The 21,343-nt window shown below is 33.1% G+C and overlaps 1 protein-coding gene across 5 annotated transcripts in view; it reads right to left on the bottom strand.

Annotated features, from left to right (window-relative positions):
* LOC143249311 (multiple PDZ domain protein-like) overlaps window positions 1-21,343 on the bottom strand; it is a 182,131-nt gene that overhangs the window by 55,126 nt on the left and 105,662 nt on the right. For 4 of the 5 annotated variants that reach the window (XR_013027714.1, XM_076498929.1, XM_076498932.1 and 1 more), the window contains exons 20-24: window positions 20,877-21,214; window positions 19,611-19,715; window positions 19,225-19,371; window positions 16,057-16,320; window positions 15,661-15,751 (exon numbers count right to left, since the gene is read on the bottom strand). Coding sequence is in view for 4 of the 5 variants with exons in the window: in XM_076498929.1 (XP_076355044.1) it covers window positions 15,661-15,751; window positions 16,057-16,320; window positions 19,225-19,371; window positions 19,611-19,715; window positions 20,877-21,214 (945 nt within the window). In the remaining variant the exon portion in view is untranslated. The remainder of the gene's footprint in view (window positions 1-15,660; window positions 15,752-16,056; window positions 16,321-19,224; window positions 19,372-19,610; window positions 19,716-20,876; window positions 21,215-21,343) is intronic. The other variant, XM_076498931.1, reaches the window with a different exon arrangement.

The following is a 21,343-nucleotide window of genomic DNA, read 5'->3' as shown; positions in this document are numbered from 1 at the left end:
CTAGAAACTCACTGAGATGCCATGTTATGTTCAACATATGTCTTTTGTTGTTTATGATAAATAATGTCTATCATATCCAAGAGGATATAACAATAACATACAGCATTCAAGTTAAAATGGTAAGAATTTTAATTTTCTATGCTTGCTGTGTTAATATTGTAAATATAACAGCTGATCAAAGCTGTTAGCGAACAAAGGTTACAAGGTGTCACTGATTACCAAAGGAATTAAGCTTACCTTTTATATCCAGGCATGCTTTCTTAGTTCAGTTTTACCTGTAGTTCATGAAGTCAAGACTTACTTTAACATCTCTGTATTTAGTTTAACTGGAGTCAAGCTTCAAATAAAGCTGTTGAGTTTAAACACACTCTCTAGTTCAAGTGACTGTGATTCTGTCTGTGAAAGTAGGCACATTAGCTTTTTGCTTGTTTGTCAAATAATAAAGACTGTTTTCAGTTTCATCAACTTTGTCCAGTCTCATTATTTTATATGCACTAGGAAGACTCAGTTATCTGAAATTTAGAATCATTTTCATGAAGTAATAAACGTATCCTTCTATCTGATACTTGCTGGGAAATCGGTTGCTCTCACTTGAAAATACCACAGCAGTATCATTTCATGTATGTATTACTAAATGTATAGGCTTGCTGATAAAACTTGTATGTAATGACCACTTTATACAACAACTTCACTCTTCATTTTGTCTACAATTGTCAGCTGATTCAATATTCCCTTCATGTGCATTGCCATTAAAATACTATCATTTTTTCTTTCCCTGCTATATACAACAATAAGGAATGACACATTTCTCTGAAAATGATGTAATCTTCTAATGGTAAAGTGGGAGTTGTTCTTTGTGAACGTACATTTGTAGCTGTATAGGTAAAATACATTTCAATGCTGCTTATCCTTCACTGGAAGCTATTTAAATTTGGCAATGATATTATACAACAGCAAAGGAGGAATTATATCAAAATTAAATTACTATTTTATAAAAAATGAATGTATGAATGCATATACCATGATTGCAAATGTTTTGTAAAATTTTCAAAAAATACAGTTAAAGGATAAACAATTTGCATGTTTAATATTAAACTGTGTTTTACAAAAACAACAAATAAAAAAAGGAATGATATGCATGTTATGTTAAGTAAAGAGAAAAGTGATTCACAAATTGCAATGCCAACCAGTATGTTTGTGATCCCTGATATTGGAATAAAGGCCTCGTAGGAACAGGATAAGGATGATAAACGTAAATACCAAGGTGAAGAAAACTTAATAAGAATCACTTTCCATTGTGTGATGTGGGAAGAAAAGGTTTGGTTTGTTTTTGAATTTTGCACAAAGTTACACAAGGGCTATCTGCACTAGCCATCCCTAACTTAGCAGCGTAAGACTAGAAAAAAGGAATCTAGTCAACACCATGCACTGCCAACTCTTGGGCTACTCTTTTGCCAATGAATAGTGGAATTGACCATCACTTTATAATGACCCCACAGCTGAAAGGGTGAGTATGTCTGGTGAGACAGGGATTTGAACCCGTGACCCTCAGATTACGGAGTCGAGTGCCTTAACCACTTGGCCATGCTGGACCTCATAAATAGGCAATAAAAAGTTCTATTTCCTTACTTTAGAGTACAAAACATCCTGTTAAAATTCGTGGTTTTGTATAAAATGTGTGAAATGGGTATAGTTTAATATGCAGATTTGCAGTTTTGAAACATAGAAGTTGATGTGATTTGTATACTTTTTACAAGCCTGCAAAGAATTATTATAATTATATTTGCCATAAGACATTAGTATTAGGCCTATAACATTCTTCCTTTAGACCTTGTTTGAGGTCTACAATAGCCATATTTTGAGGTGCTTTTGTTTAAAGATAATCAGTACAAACAACTCAGCTTCTAGATATTATTTGCCATTAAAAAAAACAACAAAAATGAGAAATGAAAGAAAATCCATTTATTTTAATCAGAAATAGTATGGACTCAAAGTGTAATTATTAAACTTAAGCCACAAAAATGCCAAATAACTCACACTTAAGAACCTGGTATTTATCTTGAACAGTATCTTATCAACTCTAAGACAATTGGCCAGATAAGACATTCCTAGGATTCAGTCCCTAATTTTGAATTATTTTAAATACAGTAGCTCTTAATAGTAGACCCAGCATGACCAGGTGGTTAAGGCACTCAACTCGTAATCTGAGGGTCAGGGGTTCGATTCCCCATCACACCAAGCATGATTGTCCTTTCAGCCATGGGGGCATTATAATGTGACAGTCAATCCCACTATTCATTGGTAAAAGAGTAGCCCAAGAGTTGGTGGTGGGTGGTGATGACTAGCTGCCTTCCCTCTAGTCTGACACTGCAAAATCAGATGGCTAGTGCAGATAGCCCTCGTGTAACTTTGCACAAAATTCAAAACAAACCAGACATAACAATAGGGAGTGACAAGAATTCCAAATTACTACCATGCCAAGAAACCACGCTATTGAATTCCTAAATGAAAAACCAACCATTCAAAGCATTGATTATGATATATTGTGTGCATCTATATTAATAACATACTAAAAAGGTCAATAGCATTTCAAAAATTGTAAAACAGCAATTTTTTCATCTACTACTTACATATCTCATCACATCAAAAGGACCAGCACCTGGATAACTCAAACTGTTATTACAAGTTTTCTCCAGCTTAATTGAGGGGTCTGTGGGTATCTACTTTTGATATTGCGATAAAATATCCATATATGTACAAGTATATTATAAATTATAAATATATATCACATACTTAAATATATGGTGCTAGATATCAATAGATAGACAAGTGACAGTTTCTATAGTCAAAGTATATGCTTTACACAAGTATAATATAAAAAGTAAAGAAACAACACGATTAAAAATTATGAATTTTAAAATAAAGTATCTATCCTACGAGTAAAATAATGAAACAAAAATTAAAAACACAATCACAAATTTATAAAATTTAATACCTACTGTAGACCAAAGTAAGGAATTAATGTTATAAATTTGTGATTGTGTTTTTAATTTTTGTTTCATTATTTTTTGTGTAAAGGATACTTATTTTGAAGTTAAAATTTATAATTTGTTCATACTCTTGTTGAACTAAAAGGAAAATTAGTCAGCCAGCTGTACATACTGCAAAAATGGTGTACTTCAGTTCTTTGAAGAAAATAATTTGATTGTCGTGTTTTCTTAGATGGTGCTAACAGCAGAAAGTGCAAAGCGTGCGTGTACAGAGTTTTTATACATTTCAAACTACAAACCCTTGGACTAGTAGCTCAACCCTGACAATTTATAATAAAAAGACATTAATTAACAATGTTTTGCATTAAACATGCACAGTTAAGTACTCAGTCACATTATTCATTTAATAAAAAAAAAGTTTTATTTGTTTATTTTTGAATTTTGCACAAAGCTACATAAGGACTATCTGCACTAGCCATCCCTAATTTAGCAGTGTATGGCCAAAGGGAAGGCAGCTATACATCACCCCTCACTGCCAACTCTTTTACCAACAAATAATGGGATTGACCATCACATTATAACGCCTCCACGGCTAATAAAGCAAACATGTTTGGTTTGAGGGGGTCTCGAACCTGCAACCCTCAGATTATGAGTTGAGTAACTTAACAAAAAAATAACTCTGACAAATAGTTATTACATGATATTGATTTTTCGTTGTTGGAAGAAAATAGTTGAAAAGCACGTGAGACTGAAATTATTTTGTTTATAAAATTAGCAATCATAATATGCAAACAATTACAGAAAGATACATAAAAAAGGAATACAGATGAGAATCTTTTACATTTTACACGTAATCGACCAGATGGTGCAAGAAAAAAAATTACAACTACCAAGAAGAGATATCCGGTTCAACGGTCAGATAATATTTGGACTAGACGATATGTTGTTCGCTGAACATGGGGGCAAAAGGCCAAGTAGAAACACGAATATATTCAGGATTGAACGCAGTAAGCTAAGACCGTCATACGTGTAGGTTCAAAATACAACAGCAAACCTAACTAAATACTAAAAAAATGAAGAAATAAATAATTCAACAATTAGAAAAAATGTTTATAATTCGTTATCGAACCCCGGATTTTAGTGATGCATGTCGGTAAACTTACCACTGATCCACTGGGGGAGAAGTATCCTGCACATAGTTTCGAGAAATATGTGATGTTAAAGTAAACCTTGCACTGAATATTAGAGTTGTTTAACATTTTCTCAAGAAATTATGTGTAACTGAGCGTCAGACATCGCCGACAAACTGACAAAACGTTGCGTTTTGTATAATATATTAATTTCAATATTAAGAATATCTATTTGGTTACATTTTTACGACCTGCGTGATAAGCAAGTCATTTGTTCTCTATTGCCAAATTTACAAATATAAGAAGTTCCGTTAGATATAATTTTTCACACACGTGTTAAAGCTATCAAAGAAAACGGACCGAGGACTTCGTTGTTTTTTAAATTGGCAAAAGTAAACATTCTTGAAATGTTCTAACATTATTTCCATTTACGACTTTTCCACAAAAAATGTATTCTCACGTTTACGTGTCATTTATTTTAACACTGAAAGGAAAACATGAAAAAGTATTTAATAACATAGTTTTAGACTAATACATTTGTAGATACTTGATCCACGTGCAGTATACTTTGAGGTTACAAGAGTTAACTTCTAATACAGAAGTAGTTCGCGCTACTATACGTCAAACGGAGTTGTTACATATACCTTATTACACAAACAATACAGTCTTGGTTTACACTGTTTCGCTTTTAGTTGAGATGAGGCTCGATGACTACACATCCGGGACTTAGAGTGCATGTTTATACGATTTCCACTTGGAATCACGAAGTTAACTTTTCATTTCTCTGGTTATTTGTAAGAGCATACAGTGTCTACCAGCTACGCTGTAAAGCTCTGGGTTTGAAGTCAATTTAATCTTTCAACAAGGTTGAGTAAGTTCTATTAAAACCATTTTGGAGCCTCACTTACCACTTCCGGTCATGCTCCTTCTTACCAACGTGCATATTAATGATAGTACTGCATCGTTATTTTCACTGCAAAAGACATTACCATAAGAGTGTCATATCCAAAGCACACCAATTCTCTCAGCTTGCAGTTTTTTACAGTTTACCAGCACTCGTGTGTCTTCATATAAAATAGCATTAATACCAGTTCTACTCTCCAACTGTTCCAGGTATGCGACACTTGAACGGAGGATATGATTGGAAACATTATCTTGATAAACCTATACCATGTTGCCTCGTTTCTAGACGGTGATAATTCCTTATTATATCGCATACTTTTCCGGGGGCTCCTGAAGGGATCTTGTCACTTACTTTTGGGTTGGTAGATTATCATCTATTACAAGTCACCGCTGAGTACAGCTAGTGGTTTGGTTTGTTTTGAATTTCGCGCAAAGCTACTCGAGGGCTATCTGCGCTAGTCGTCCCTAATTTAGCAGTGTAAGACTAGAGAGAAAGCAGCTAGTCATCACCACCCACCGCCAACTCTTGGGCTACTCTTTTACCAACGAATAGTGGGATTGACCGTCACATTATAACGCCCCATGGCTTAGAGGGCGAGCATATTTGGTGTGATGGGATTCGAACCCGCGATCCTCAGATTACGAGTCGAGTGCCTTAACCACCTGGCTATGCCGGGCAGGTACAGCTGGTGCAAAATCCATTTCTAGATGTTTTGGGCGTCTCAAGTTCACCCATATTTCTTTGTTTTCTAATGTCGTTAAGTATTACCTATCTTGGAAATCTTATATCCCTAATTTGAACGTAATTTTATGATCTAAGTATGAAAATATTTTGCGTCGGAAAGGATTGTTACTTATAAGCCCTTTTAATAAAAGCAATAAGAACCATTAAGCCTAACAAATGTCACGACAACTAGTCTTATCGCATATGTTATCATGTTCCTTCTGATAAGTTTGTTTAATGTTCAAATATATTTTAAACGCAATTTCCACTACATGCGGTAAGCCTAATGAATATCGGTGATTTACTAGTATTATTACACCCCAATATTTAAACAAACCTTTAGCACACCTTCAGAAAGGCTAATATTCAAGTAGAGCATTCATAAGAATCATAAATATTGTGGGTGGTATCTTTGTAATAGCAACAAAATAATAATTTACACTCGATTTTTTGTGTTTTATACTACAATGCATGCCTACTTTATGTTTAACTTGGAAACACATAGTAAGACACAAACAGAAAGACAGTTAAACATATATATATACACATACAAATATGTAAAATCAAATATCTGTATTATAGTTTCGCTTACAGCGATTGCTTGAATGGGTTTTAGGTCTCACAGTACTGTATAACACAGGAGACAGTTATCAAGGGGCTTTAAAGTTCTGAATGACGGTAAGTAGCTAAACACAAGAGCGTGATTTGAATGTAGGGTGACCCCTAAGCTCATCTTTTTCTGTGAAACATTTCTGTTTAGGCCTATTTAACATTGCATTGCACACTCAAATTATGCCAGAGTGTAGGGCTCCTAGCTGAGTTTTCTTTTAGGGGGGGAATCATGAAACCAGCCTCCCATTACCCAAAACACATACACACACAAGCGTTTTTGAAAGCTATGAGCTAAGTGGCGATGACCGAGACATTTCACATCTCTCAAATCCAATGTCAACGTTTATAACCAAGTAACAAAATCAGTAAACAAGTGCAGCTCACAAATATTAAACAAAGAACATTTATTTGTTATTGCTGCCACAGTACAGGGCTTTGGAAAATATTCATAATATAAAAAAACAACCAAGTCTCTCTTTACACAACTAAAGTGAACGAACTCTTTCTTTGTATCTATTGTTTGTTTGTTTGTTTTTGAATTTCGCACAAAGCTACTCGAGGGCTATCTGTGCTAGCCGTCCCTAATTTAGCAGTGTAAGACTAGAGGGAAGGCAGCTAGTCATCACCACCCACCGCCATCTCTTGGGCAACTCTTTTACCAACGAATAGTGGGATTGACCGTAACATTATAACGCCCCCACGGCTGAAAGGGCGAGCATGTTTGGCGCGACGGGGATGCGAACCCGCGACCCTCAGATTACGATTCGCACGCCTTAACACGCTTGGCCATGCCGGGCCATCTATTTAAGCTATGAAGTTGTTTAATCATATATCACAATCTATTACTAATTGCACTATTTTACTCAAACAGCAAATTAAATTTATTAATTAGTTAACTCATAAAAAGTTATACAAGCAGTATATCAATTGTTCAAAGCTAACACGAGTAATAATATATTTTTGTTTTAACTCACTTTCATTACCTACTTAAAAACTTGAAATACCTTCTCTAACTACAAATTTATCGCAATAACCCAAAACAACACCACTAGGAAAACATTCTGTGTTACCTAAATTGATACAACAATGGGAAGATGAATGATGGTAGCTGTCCATGGAAGTCTGCTGACGAGGCTAGAATACACTTAGGTTACTAGGAAACGCTCTGTATATACCAAGCTACTCAGAAAGTATATATTATGAAATAACTGCCTTAGTCTTTTCTTTTTTAACCAACAATGAAAAATAATCGAGCGAGAAGTTTTTACACAATCACACACTGAACTATCAACATCCTCATCTGACAAGGATCTGTTAAACAGTTTGAGTGGCTTGAAGAACTTGTAAGCTTTTGATGCTTTTACCCATGGAAATTTTAAAAGCGGATTGCACATAAAACAAATAAACACTGATATAACTCTTCCCGACAGGTGGCTTGTGCCCGAGGCGCAATACTACGTCATTCTCTGATCAACCACGGCAGTTTTCCAAATGACGCGTCGCCCAATTCCCCAGCTCTACTTTAAATGGTTAACACAGACGGAGGAGAGAGAGAGAGAGAGAAAAAAGAGAATCAATGATAATTGTTTTCTGGGAACGTTTCGCCCAGCGTGACATCGGTCTGTACTCATATTTGACACTGGTTTCTTATGAAAATTGGCCAGAGGAAACGAAATGGGGATCATTATCTACTCTCGGAAATAAAGTTTATACACATACAAATAAACGGAGTATGTGATTATAGGCAATGATGCTGTACTATGCTAATTTATATACTATACACACAATCATTCTAATTAAGAGTCTTTTTTCTTTTACTGTTCGGCGGTTTTAAATGATTGGTTGTATTTTACACAGATTTAACTCGAGTGTTACATAATATCGATTTACCCGCCATCTATTGTCAGAAACTGACGTTAGATAAATAATAGCTACACGGTGCCAAGTAAAGTACTTCGAATCTGACATTCGCGAATGCATTTACTGACGTTTCTCACGATCGATTCCTTTGTTTTAAATAATCGGCATTTCAAATATCAATAACAGGATAACCATTTTCAGTAATATTTTCATACAAGTATTAATCATAATAAAGATTTTTCAGTCTGTAACTCAAACTTTATACTGAATGAAAGTACAGTTCAAAAGCATATACCCCCCCCCCCCAGTGGCTCAGCGGAATGTCTGCGGACTTACAACGCTAAAAACCGGGTTTCGATACCCATGGTGGACAGAGCACAGATAGCCCATTGTGTAGCTTTGTGCTTAATTCAAAAACAACAACAAAAGCATATTTGCAAGCTAAGAAATGTTCTTTAGTAAAACGTTAGTTCGTTTTGAAATATCGTATAGATTTTCCTGATAAATTTTGAAAAAAAACACGAGTTGATTTCAGTTTTAAAGCGTCTCCAAATGGCTCAGCTGTTAATCTGCTTGCTTATAACCCTAAAAATCGAACTTCGATATTCGTGGTTGGTTGGGCAAAGATAACCTATTGTGTTGGTCTGTGCTTGACATCCAACGATCGAAGCAAAAAGTAAAAAAAATCATTGTTGTAAAAATATGGCTGATTTTTATACAGAAACCATAACATTATAAATTCAGGTATATAATATTATTATTTCATTTACGTCTTGACTACAGTTTATAGAAGGTATATAAAAATCAAAATCGCTACATTACAGATGATAAATCGTTCGCAAAGGGGCATACACATATCCAACTAAAATTGCACGTTCGAACTCCCATCGCGAGGTAGCAACTTCCTTGCACAATCTGAAATTCCAGAAATAATGACGTATTGCCAAACACGATGCCTAAGGAAGTATATGGGTGTTTATAACATGAAGGTTTTATATCTTACGATTCGTTTGCGCCAACCACTAACATGGCTTCACAATGTCCAACTGACATTTCTTAACATTTGTTTTTAAAACGAACTTATGCGAAATTTAAAGTTTTAGTTTCTAATATTAACAATACGCTGATTACGGGTTGTCACTTACTTGTAAATGCACGTAAATGTACAAGCTAAACGACAGGCTTTCACATAAACGTCTTCATATAGAAACAACATCTTATAAAATTTCAATTAACTCTTCCACTTACACGCAAAGATATTTGTATCTAATATCTAGGGGTACCTCTCTGTAAGTAATGGCTTAATACAACTTATCAAATGTTCAGCAACTTTGTTTTCCTTTATACATTCACCAAAAATTCATCGTTCTTCAAGCAACTCTTGTGATACAAATCGATATTATCGTTACAACTGATTCCTTTCATCTGTATGTATTGGCAGTAGTAGTACAATTACAGTCCCTAATATATGATTACTTGGTTTGTGTGGCAACATCTCTATATCCCCACCTTTCCCGTGAAAGAGCACATTAGTGAACTTAGGAGGTTATTTGCCCAATTATTAGTTAAAGCCTAACAGTTAATTTGCTGTGTAACTTGTGCATGTACAGAGCTGAAAATTTTATTCAGGTCGTTACACAACCTTATCACATAACACTAAAATGTATAAATGATTGTTCATTTTCTTACTATTTTCTAAATTTACTTCTGTTTTGTTTCATATGTGCAAGTCATTGTCATTAACTCATTTTCAGAGTTTGCTGATTATGAGGTAAGTGTACTGCAAAACGTTAAACTCATATAAATTGATAATGAAGGGAGTATCATTGGTTATCAGATACTGAATTATTATATCTTATTTTATTATGTTTTTATTAATTACTTATATATAAAAACTAAAAAATATTTTAAATGGTATAAAATTGTAAAACGTTTTTTACAAACTAGGTTTGATCTTCCATCATCACTTAATCCCACACTTCAATAAAACACAGTTCTGTGACTTTTTCTTTAGCCAAAAGTCACTGTAATTTAACTTCCAGTTGTATAGCATGTAAACTTGTTACATCTGTAAATACATGTAGATTTTTTTTCATTTCTAACCTTGAAAAGAGAACACTGACTACAAAGAATCATATAAATCTGTTATGATAACTGAACCCTAACACTTTACACTTCCTTCACACTTGTATGTTATTAATGTGAATAGTTGTTACAAAGACATCTCAAGGCTTCTGTCAAATGCCTAAAATAACAAACAATTCTCGTACCATTTTAGTATAAACCTTTTCCAAATACTTTACAACTTCAGAGGAGTATTTTGATAATTTTCAGAAACAATACAAGTCTGATCAGCCATAAACGTAGAAATCAACACTTAGTAAGTATTTGTGTTTGTAGCTTCAGAATGTTTCATTTAAACAATGAGGTGGACTTCATTTCCTATATTAGTATAATCAGTCATTTTTTTCACTAACAATGCTTTTGTAACCCACAAAAATGTATATTTTTGCTACACAGGATTTATCACATTCAAGACATATATATGCTATACATACTACTGTAGAGCTTTGTTGCCTCAACTATATGCTGTAGTTGACATGGTCCACATCTATATAATTGATTCAGAGAATTTCTTACCATTTGATAATGTAACACCAGAAAACTGTTACAGACTTAATAATTAACATAAAATTGGGTAGCTGAGAAAAAATACCCTCCAACCAAAACCACTACTGTAACATAGCCTGACAAACCTCTTGGTAGCTTTAATACAGAATTTGAAGTTGATGAATATTTATAAGCAAAATGTTCATAGGCTTTGGACTATCTTCTGTGTCCACCACAGAGATTATAACATTGCAAGTCCATAAATTTATAGCTGCCTTACTAGGGACTAACATTTATAAATAAAATTAAGAATATAACAAAAAATAATAATAATAATAATATACTTTGTCAAGTAAGTTTATATTATATTAATCATTTTAAACATCATGGAAGAGATATTTGGATATTTGATTTTTAATTCTGATTACTAATTATCAGATAGAAATAAAATGTTTTAAGAAGCACAAAACAAAATATACAACTTACATTTCAAATAAGTAAGAAAAATTTATCCTTTCTATATGTTCTAGTTAAAGACAATGGAGAACTGATTACAGATATTTATTATAAACTTTCCAGTTCACACATATAATTAGATTTTGTTCTAGCCCGCACTGTAAACACTGTTAAGTTAAATATACAAGAATGTTTATCTCCAATAACTTATATTTTAGTTATAAAGTCAGAGAAGCAAGATATATTTATACATAAATTTTTCTGCATTTTCAAATGCATAGGGTATTTTACTTTGTTGGCAACAAAACTATTAGTTTTATACATAGCTTGTCAAAATTTAGCTCTTATCCATTTTACACTTGTATATATATATATTAGTGTGTCCCAAATGAACCCCAAATTTGGGCATGCTAAAAACCCATAATTTCTCCCTCTATGATGATTAGAAGTGAATGAAATATTTCATAAAATATTATTGATTTTTTGTTATAAACAAGGTAACTACTATTTTTAACTTTATTTTTGGCTATATATGCCACCTAAAATATAAAGATGGACAATCCAAACGTAGATATTCAAATAGAAAGAAATGTTCTTCCTAGACCACCCTATAGCCTAGTTACCACAAAATATATTACTGATTCTAGGTTATGTCATTAGGAGATATTTGGGGGTAAATTGTAATGTTCAAAATCTGAAGTACAAGTCAATCAAGGAGAAAGTTTTCTGTCCACAAGCACCCAGTTCAAGTGGCCTGATCTGTCAAGGCAAAAATGGTCATTGTGAATAAGCCATAGCCTTGTAAAGGAAATAATAGTTATGTGGGAGTTGACAGGCTTTGAAACAGGTTTTATTGTGTCTGGAAAAATAATCAGAAACAAACTAGAAAATCCTTTAAAGAGTATACGGATCTTAAAAAAAAGTAAGATACTGTACTGGAAAAGTGAGACATTTTCTCAAAAAACTCTCACATTTCTGGACAAAGCAGACAAATTATTTGATACTGGCACCAAAGATATAATTCAAATAATAAAAAAATGACAGGTTCAGATCCAGTGAAGATAAGTAAGAAGTCATTCTTCTTTTACAATATTATACTGCAGAGAGAGAAAAAGAAATGATGCTGGAATGTGACAACAAATTTGAGGAAAAGATCAAAAACAGTAAAAAAAGAAGAGGAGGAAAGAATGAAACAGGAAAAAGCAGCAAGTTTAATTTTGAAAATTAGAAACAGGAGACCAAGTGAACACCAGACACCACATGATGAAAATAAAAGTACTGGTGAAAGTAACAGTTCCAGTGAAGAATATCATCCTCCTAAAAAAAAAAACAAGGAAAAATCTAGTAATAATAATAAAATCATTTTGGAGACCTCTATCAATCAGCTCATGAAACGTCATCCCGATTACCAATAAGACTGGAATCTGGGTGTGGCCTACCTTTGAACTCATAGGTACTATCTTGGAACCCAGTGAAGTTGACATAAATAATGTCAGTCTTTCTCGATCAAATGTTGAAACAAAACAATGGAAAATTACAAAATATGGAAATATGAAGCTGCAGGCATTGGAGAAGACATGTTAAGTCAAATTCAGGGCATTAATATTGTCCTTCACTTTGACACAAAGTTAGTGAGATAATTGGAGGAGAAGAGAAAAATTATGGTTGGTGTTGAGAGGCTGGAAGTTAGTTCCAATACTCCATTCACAGAACCAATTGATTTCTTTCTTGGAATCATCGAAATACCTTCTTCAAAAAGTCATGAGCAGGCAGTCAGCCTTTACAACCTTCTTGAATATTATGATATCACAGGTCAGATTATGGCAGTTTGTTGCAACACCACTTCATCCAACAAAGGTCAGTACAATGAAGTGATTTACATCCTGATAAGAATTTTGGAAAAACCTTTATTGTGGTTCATGTGCCATCACAACGATTATGTGGTAGACACTTTACATGTGATGGAAGCTTAAAGACTAAAGACCCAAGGAAAAAAAATGTACCAAGTTTTGAAACAAGTTTGGCCTGAAATATATTGTGATGTAAATAAGATGGAATATCTTATCAAGTTTCCTTGGTACTTGATTCAAACTGGTTCTCAGATGTTTGAGCTAGTACAGAAAAGTCTAAGATTTTGTAACCATGCACTCAGAGTAGACACATTTCAAAGAGGATATCACAAGTATCTTTGCCAAATTGCAATATGTTTCTTGGGAGAAGATGTGCCCGATTTTAAATTTCAGCAGTCTGGAGCTTGTCATGAAGCTAGATTTATGACAGATGTCATCTATATGATTGTAAGTTCTGTGAGACAGAACTTCAACAACTGCTTTTCATCACACGATAAGGAATGGCTTACAAATGCTGTTGTACTTATTTCATGCTGCCATGTCTTGTGGTACCTTAAAAGTTGAGTATCAGTTTAAGTTACAGCTCAAGATCTCCAGACTTTTAAAATTTGCTACAATCTCAGACATAACCTAATGTTTGGTGATGTGGCAGTGGAAATGCTTGAAAGTTTAAGGTGGCACACGTGGTACCCGACTCCTCAGCTGGTTGTCCTTTCTCAGAGTAACAAAGACCTTCCATCTGAAGATAGATTAGCTATCTTGCAATCCTTTCTTCAGTATAATATTCCTGATAAATTTTCTCAGAAGAAACATGACCCTAAAATATTCAAATAGAATCAAGTATTAAACTGTCTGATGTGAGTCTTATCTTCCTTTTCATTATTTTGGAATTTATAGGAGTCAACTAGAAATTTGGGAAGCCAGAGATAAATCAATATTTGAATATTAGAATTGTGAAACTTACAAAAAATTATGCACAGAAATTAAAGAGCTTAAAGTGACAAATGATTCTGCCGATAAATTTACTAAGCTAATTCAGGATTATATAATGACAACCGCTAATGAGGAAAAAAGGAAGATGTTTCCATGTGGTTCACTGTCAAAGGCAACTTTTTAACATAAAAAATCTTGACATAAATAAAAAAAAGATTATATTTTTATTCAAAATTATATTTTTGTTATTTTTTTATAATGTACAATATTTTCTGAGTTAAAAAATCAATAAATATTTTAAACATTTAAATTATATTTGTCTTATAGATAATTAAAATTGTTAAATTGCTTTTTTCCTTCAATTTTTTTGCATTATGCAACATATTCAATATTTCTGAAAATACTTCTTTCTGTTCTAAAAGTCCTAAAAACAAAAATTTGTCAATAGTCCTTTATTCCAGAGTAGAAATATTCACACGAATAACTGTTTGTGAACAGAATTCATTTCATTGTGAAATGCAGTGTTCTAATGTATTAATCCACAATGATCAGTTGATTTCATCCATATATACAAAGATAAAAAAACAAAAAACTCTTAACTTTGCCTTTGCAACTGCTGAAATAAATGACTGTGCTTGCTAATTTCAGTTGTCGTATTCTCCAGGCTCATCACTGACTTAAATTAAATATAGTAAGTTGAGATGTTGCCATAACCTTCCAAAATATATTATATAGAATAGTAGTATATGAGCTACGTCAGTTTTATAGGCTTCAATCAACATAACACAGTTTTAAAACATATATTATCCAAAAATAGCTTATTAATGTCAAAGAGTTGGAAAGGTTACATACTTCTTATGTTTTATCTTCTACTTAAAAGATGGTGTTAAGACATATAAGTTTAATTATTACTATCTCTATCATACGTCTTAACATCATATCTATGGAAGTTATTTGGATATGTAAAAACTACAATTAAATGGAATTTGAACCCTGTATATACCTTAGACAAAAGCTTTAACCATAATGGGTACTGCATAAATTTTAGTTTCCATTTCACTGAGCACTGGGGATAAAGTTTGACTGGATGTTTGAGTATGGCAGTCAGTTTTGTAGAGTTCAGGATCTACCTTTTTTTTTTTTTGGTTTTAGATATTTTAATTTAAGGAATTTTTAAGAGTAACTATAGTATCCTATGAATATAGTAACATTTTGGAAGGAGCACAATATAGATAAGGAAGGGTTAAAACTTGTGACCACTCATCAAACCAAAGTTCTCACTTTGTTTATTATGAAAAATGGAGATAAGCAAGCTTTCTTGAGCCATTCAATCAGTTTTTTAAAGGTTTACTACACCACTTAAAAATCTTCTAAGATTCAAATTATGAAAAATTTGAGTTATTTTTATAGATTGACTGTTCTGGTCTTAGTTATGAAGACTAAAACACTTCACTTTAAAAGTGGAATTTAGTAGCCATAAATTTACAGTACAAAGGTGCCAGTAAATGTGGTTTTAACCTACATGATACAAGTCTGAATAAGACCAAAATCCATAAAATTGAAACAGAAAATGTGAACACACAAAAACTCACTTGTAGTGTACCCAAACTGGTCTTCTTTCTCTGGATCTTCCTGTCTTTCTTTAGAGGTCAGCTTCACATTTCCAGCACTGGCTCTTTCAATCTGAATAAGTTATTATACTAAATATCAGCACAGCTTAACTTCATTGATTTTCCTCTGAAACTATTTTATCATGACAGTAATAAGTAGTTCAGTTACTTCTTCTCGACAGGTGATGAAAAATGTTCTATAATAATAAAAATTAGTCATTGTAACTGCTATTTGTAGTCATTGTAACTGCTATTTGTAGGCATGCTTTTTATACTGGAAGACTTACTGTAGGTTAAACTTGTATGTACATACCCCATACACAATTACCATAACATTATTTTTATAATCTTAAGAGGTTTGGGTTTGCCAGTAATTACCTCTACTCCCTGTTTGGTGAAAACTCTACCCTGTAAGTCTCGTTCATCTTCTTCATCTTCAGAAGACAGATACTCTTCATCTTCATCATCTGGTGGTGATGTAGTAGGGGGAAGGGGTGGAGGACCACTAGGAAGAGAAGAAACTCCAGCTGCAAGGTTTTCTAACTGTGCTTGAAGTATCTGTCTTTCTTCATCCTCCAGGCCATACTGAATGACTTCAGGAGAAGGAGTACGAGCCATTCCCCAGTCATCACGGGGAGGCACCTATATCAATATAACATGGTCTACAAATTTGATAATAAACTACACTTTTCTGAATATAAATTTGGAGTTTTTTCTTTCTCTGACTGAAAAAAAAACAACAACACACATGCCAAAAGCTTAGAAGTAGAGCACTGAAAAACTGAACTTGATCTTAAGTGCTTTTTAACATTACAGTAAGTCATGCTACCTCCACAGAGTTGGGCAATATAAAAAGAAGAAAAGAATACTAGTCATCCTACACAAAGATGGAAGCCAAAAATTAAGATAATTCAGCTAAAATCAACAAAGGTTTTGATGAGAGACTGCTTTTATCTGGTTCCTGAGCTAATCAATGTGCTCTTATGCTGATTAGAACTCAATCCACAAATTAAGTATTTCTGGGTTTGAAAGAAGAATGAAAAGTGTTCCAGAAAATCCATATGCAAAGCAAGATCCTTAATCTACTTAAAACGAATGTCAAGAGTCATCCAACAACAACAGAAAATCAAAGGTTGAGGAATTACAACATAAACCACACTTTATGATCTATTATACTGATCAATGCAGTTTAGCAACTTTCCAGGTAAGGTGGGAGCTGATTGTTGAACAGGTAATCTCTTGATCTAACTTCTGTAGTTACAGCAGTGCATATTCATATGTGCTAATATGTTGGTTACTTTCTTTCCTTAAATTTACTATTGACCTTATATGCAGTTCTGTATTCCACTTTTCTCTCTATTGGGAAAATTGATTTAATCAAGAGGTCATTTTTTCAACTGTATGAGCCTACTATTTTCAAAATTTCAATCAAAGCAACTTGCTGTGATGGTGAAAACAGAGCAATCTTCATAGTACCCTGATATCAGTGAATGATGGATAGTACATCTCCGATACTGTTGCATTAGACATCATATGATCTCTTACATTTTAAACACTACTAACTACAACTTCTTCTGGACAGAAGAGATAAGCACTAACAGCCAGAACTTTCAATCTAAACACACAAAGGTTTGTGAGGTTCAGAAGTCTATCACCTTACAAACATCTGGCTAGTTCTACCACAAATGTTGGTTATGATCTTACATCATAAGTTACATGTTCTTAAAAGGACTCATAAAGAAGGATGTAAAATACAGACAATACATTTTTCCTTTTACCCAAAATATTTATGTAGTCTTGTATATTTTCCAGAACAAATTATCATAATTAATTTTGTAACTTAAAGATCATTGTGATATAACAGCTAAAGTTCCACCATACTTTGATAGTTTATTTGTGAGGTTTTTAGCCTCATTTATATCTACATCAATACTGTATAATTATAATTTCTGGTTGAAGAATTTGAAATCTAAGACAGGTAACTAATTAGTTCTCAGTAAAGTCAAGCAAATAAATATTACATCAAATACACCAGGACATTACTTAAGAAGAAGCTAGCCATTACATGAACAAGTCAAAAGAAAGTACACTTTGCACAAGTAACACTCCAGCCACAAATATTGATAACCAAATAAGTAGAAAAGCACTGCACTTGACATAATTCAGTTTCACAGTTCAGCATTTTACATAAATGGGAATAAATGATAAAAGCTAATTTGTTCACTTTAAAATGCATAACAGTGTTTTACCATCCAATAAGACAACATTTTGTCAAATCTCACAAATGCAATTTTTTTTAATAAAGCAGGCCTTACCTTTCAAAGAATTTTATGCACTTAGAAAAACAACATAAATATTAATGTTTCCCCCTACTTCAAGATTCTTAACTTAATTTCTTAATTACTTGTTCTTTATGATATATCAAGATTTATTGGCAGCATGATATGGCATAAAAAATGCTGTCATTTAATGTAAACTTCTTGAATTCTTATCAAACAATGATACCCAAACATGAACTATAAAGGTGTTGATTATTTCTTGTAATCAAAAACATAAAACTGTCTGAAACTAAACATCAATCTTGATGTTGCTTGGAACATCTACTGAATTGATTATTTCTATTACAAATACTACTCATATTTATACTGGATACATTATATACAATTTGCTAGTTTGTTAAATTTCACACAAAGATATTCAAGAACCATCTGGATAGTTATCGCTAATGTTGAAGTGATAGACACGATGGAAAGCAGGTAACTAGTTAAAAGTACTCATAGATAACTCTTCTCAAATTGAATAGTGGGATTTGACAGTCACTCTTTTAAGACAGTTACATCTCCAAAGTATGGAGTATGCATACTTTTTAAATTTTGCAGTAAAATGACATGAACTACCAGACATCAGTTCCACAAATGAACATACTAACCACTGGGCAATGCTCAGTATAATTAAACACAGAAAAAAAAATCTGTATAGATTATTTGTCATATGCATAGCCTCTATGCAGTAGGAAGTTATTTAATTGTTCTAAATTTCTTAGACAAAAAAGATATTTTAAACTTTTTTATTCTGCATAATAATAATAATGATAGCTACCAAAATTAGCACTGCAGCAAGCTATAAATAAGTACACAGAATAACTTTTTCATAGCTGACTGTTTGTTTTTGAATTTCATGCAAAGCTACTCAAGGACCATCTGCACTAGCCATCCCTAATTTAGCGTGTAAGACTAGAGGAAAGGCAGCAAGTCATCACCACCCACTGCCAACTCTTGGGCTACTCTTTTACCAACGAATAGTGGGATTGACCATCATGTTATAATGCCCCCACAGCTGAAAGGGCAAGCATGTTTAGTGCGACTGGGATTTGAACCTGCAACCCTCAGATTATGAGTCAAATGCCTTAACCCACCTGGCCATGCTGGGCCCATAGCTGACTGAGTCTTCAAAATGATTTTACTTGCTATAATTCATTTTACATCATTAAGAGAAATCCTACCAGATACAAAATAATAAAACGAACAAGTTTAGTGTGATAATTACCTTCATTAATTCTTGTAACGATACTTGAGACTCTCGTCTTTCTTCTTGGGAAATTATAGCTTCCTCCTGAGAAGTTAGAGAAGGTGCTGAAATTGTCTGGCCTTCATTATCTGCTTCAGATCTCATGTTAAATGAAGAATCTCTGGGCTGAAAATTTGTCAAATATACATATTAAGAAAGGTTAATAATTCTGGATGCTTATCTTATTATACAAGGTGCCTCAAAAAAAGACTTTCATTCCTATAATGGCCAATCACATGTATCTTTCCATATTTACACAGCACAGTGTTTCTACAGCAGCACTCTTCTACTTTCTTCAAACCATTTTAAGTATAAAAAGTAAACTCTATTAAATTTATATTATTTTAACTTAAGGGAAAACTCACCAGAGGGAGCAAACTTTGCACCACAAACTTAACAGGATCTCTGGCATTTTTAATGACATCTACAGCCTGGTCATGTGTAGAATCCCTCAAGTCTATACCATCTACCTAATGAGAAAAAGGAATAATTAAAGGAAACTTCTCAACAATTCCCTTGAAATTGTATTAATTGCACTATATTAGTGTGAAAATAAGAAAAAATGGTATAAAAGATAATGAGCTTTACTTGGATATTATGTTTCTAAATGACTATATATATCATATAAATATTCCAAAGTCCCAATAGTTTGTGTGTGCAAACTCTCAAGTTTTCCAATCAGAATATATCCCTACTAAAAATAGACCTCTTCCCCAGTTACACAGCAGTTAGTCTGCTGACTTACAACAATAGAAATTGGGTTCCGATATCTTTGACGGGCAGAGCACAGATAGCCCATTGTGTAGCTTTGTGCTTATTTACAAACAAATTAAAAAGATAACTTTATAAATTTAATAAATTCTATTTCATACTTGGACCTTAATTTTTGGTTGGTCTCATTGTGTGAATGTATAACAGAATTGCAGAACATCCAGAATATAAAATAAACAAAATATTTTGATCCTTATAAATTAATTTCTAACTCCTATCTAAGTGTTAATACGTACAACCAAGTTATTACCTTAATCTGTTCTTAAATCTTTCTTAGGCTGAATATTTTTCTATTGCGAGTAAACTCAAAGAATGCCAAAAAATGTTACAACTAGAAAAACTACTTCCCTTGACTCAAGGAAAGCAGGCACCTTTCCATACCTGTCCACACTAAATGTGTTTAAGGCAATGTTCTTTAATCTGTGATGATGAGAAAACCCACTTGTAAAGAAAAATGTATATATAAAAACGACTATGAACCTGACGATGACTGCAGAAGATTGAAACGTTGTTTGCTCCTATACATATATATTGTTCTTTAATTATCTTCAAGTTTTTAAAAAAAGGAAGAAAAATAAAACAAAAACAGTTTATCTAGCTATTTTAGATTTAACAAAATATATACCAGGGGAGTAAACTACATTACAAGGTAGCATACCGCAATAATCCTGAATTATACTTCTAAACAAAACAAGGTAATAAAGTCTGATACTGTGATAATATCTAATAATATGATTGTTTAAATGAGAAGTTTAATAAAGTTGAGGTACCCAAAATATGAAATTATATTCTTGGAATTTAAGCCCCAGGTCTTCAAATTTCTGAGTTCAGTTTCTTTAAAGTACGATTCTTATAATTACCTCCAATATTCGATCTCCTCGTCTTAAGGTACCATTTCTACCAGCTGGGCTGTCTGGAAGCACATTTTTAATGAATATACCAGTAATAGTGTTTCCAGGAGACAAATGAAACATCTCCACTTTTCCCCCAACAATACTGATCCCTAATCCTCGACCTGACTCTCTCCTCAGGTTCACTGTTCTTTCTGGTCCCCACTGATGTGAGATAACATTTGTGGGACTTACAGTTCCTGAAGATCCTACTGGTGATGGAGGAATTGGACTTGATACAGTTGAAGGTTCTGGTGTTTCTGGAGTTCTGTATTTTTCTTCTGATGAGACTGGACTTGGCATCCCATCTGTGTTTATGCAAAATATCTTTATCATTGTATATTTGTCATTTATTTTTGCGACACATAAAAAATGTATTAAAGATTTACAAAATAATATTTGATAATATCATAGGGTTAGGTAATCCAGTGTTTCAT

Source organism: Tachypleus tridentatus, chromosome 4, assembly GCF_004210375.1.
Source record: "Tachypleus tridentatus isolate NWPU-2018 chromosome 4, ASM421037v1, whole genome shotgun sequence".
NCBI classification, from domain to species: domain Eukaryota; kingdom Metazoa; phylum Arthropoda; class Merostomata; order Xiphosura; family Limulidae; genus Tachypleus; species Tachypleus tridentatus.
This window is presented reverse-complemented; position numbering and strand designations above follow the sequence as displayed.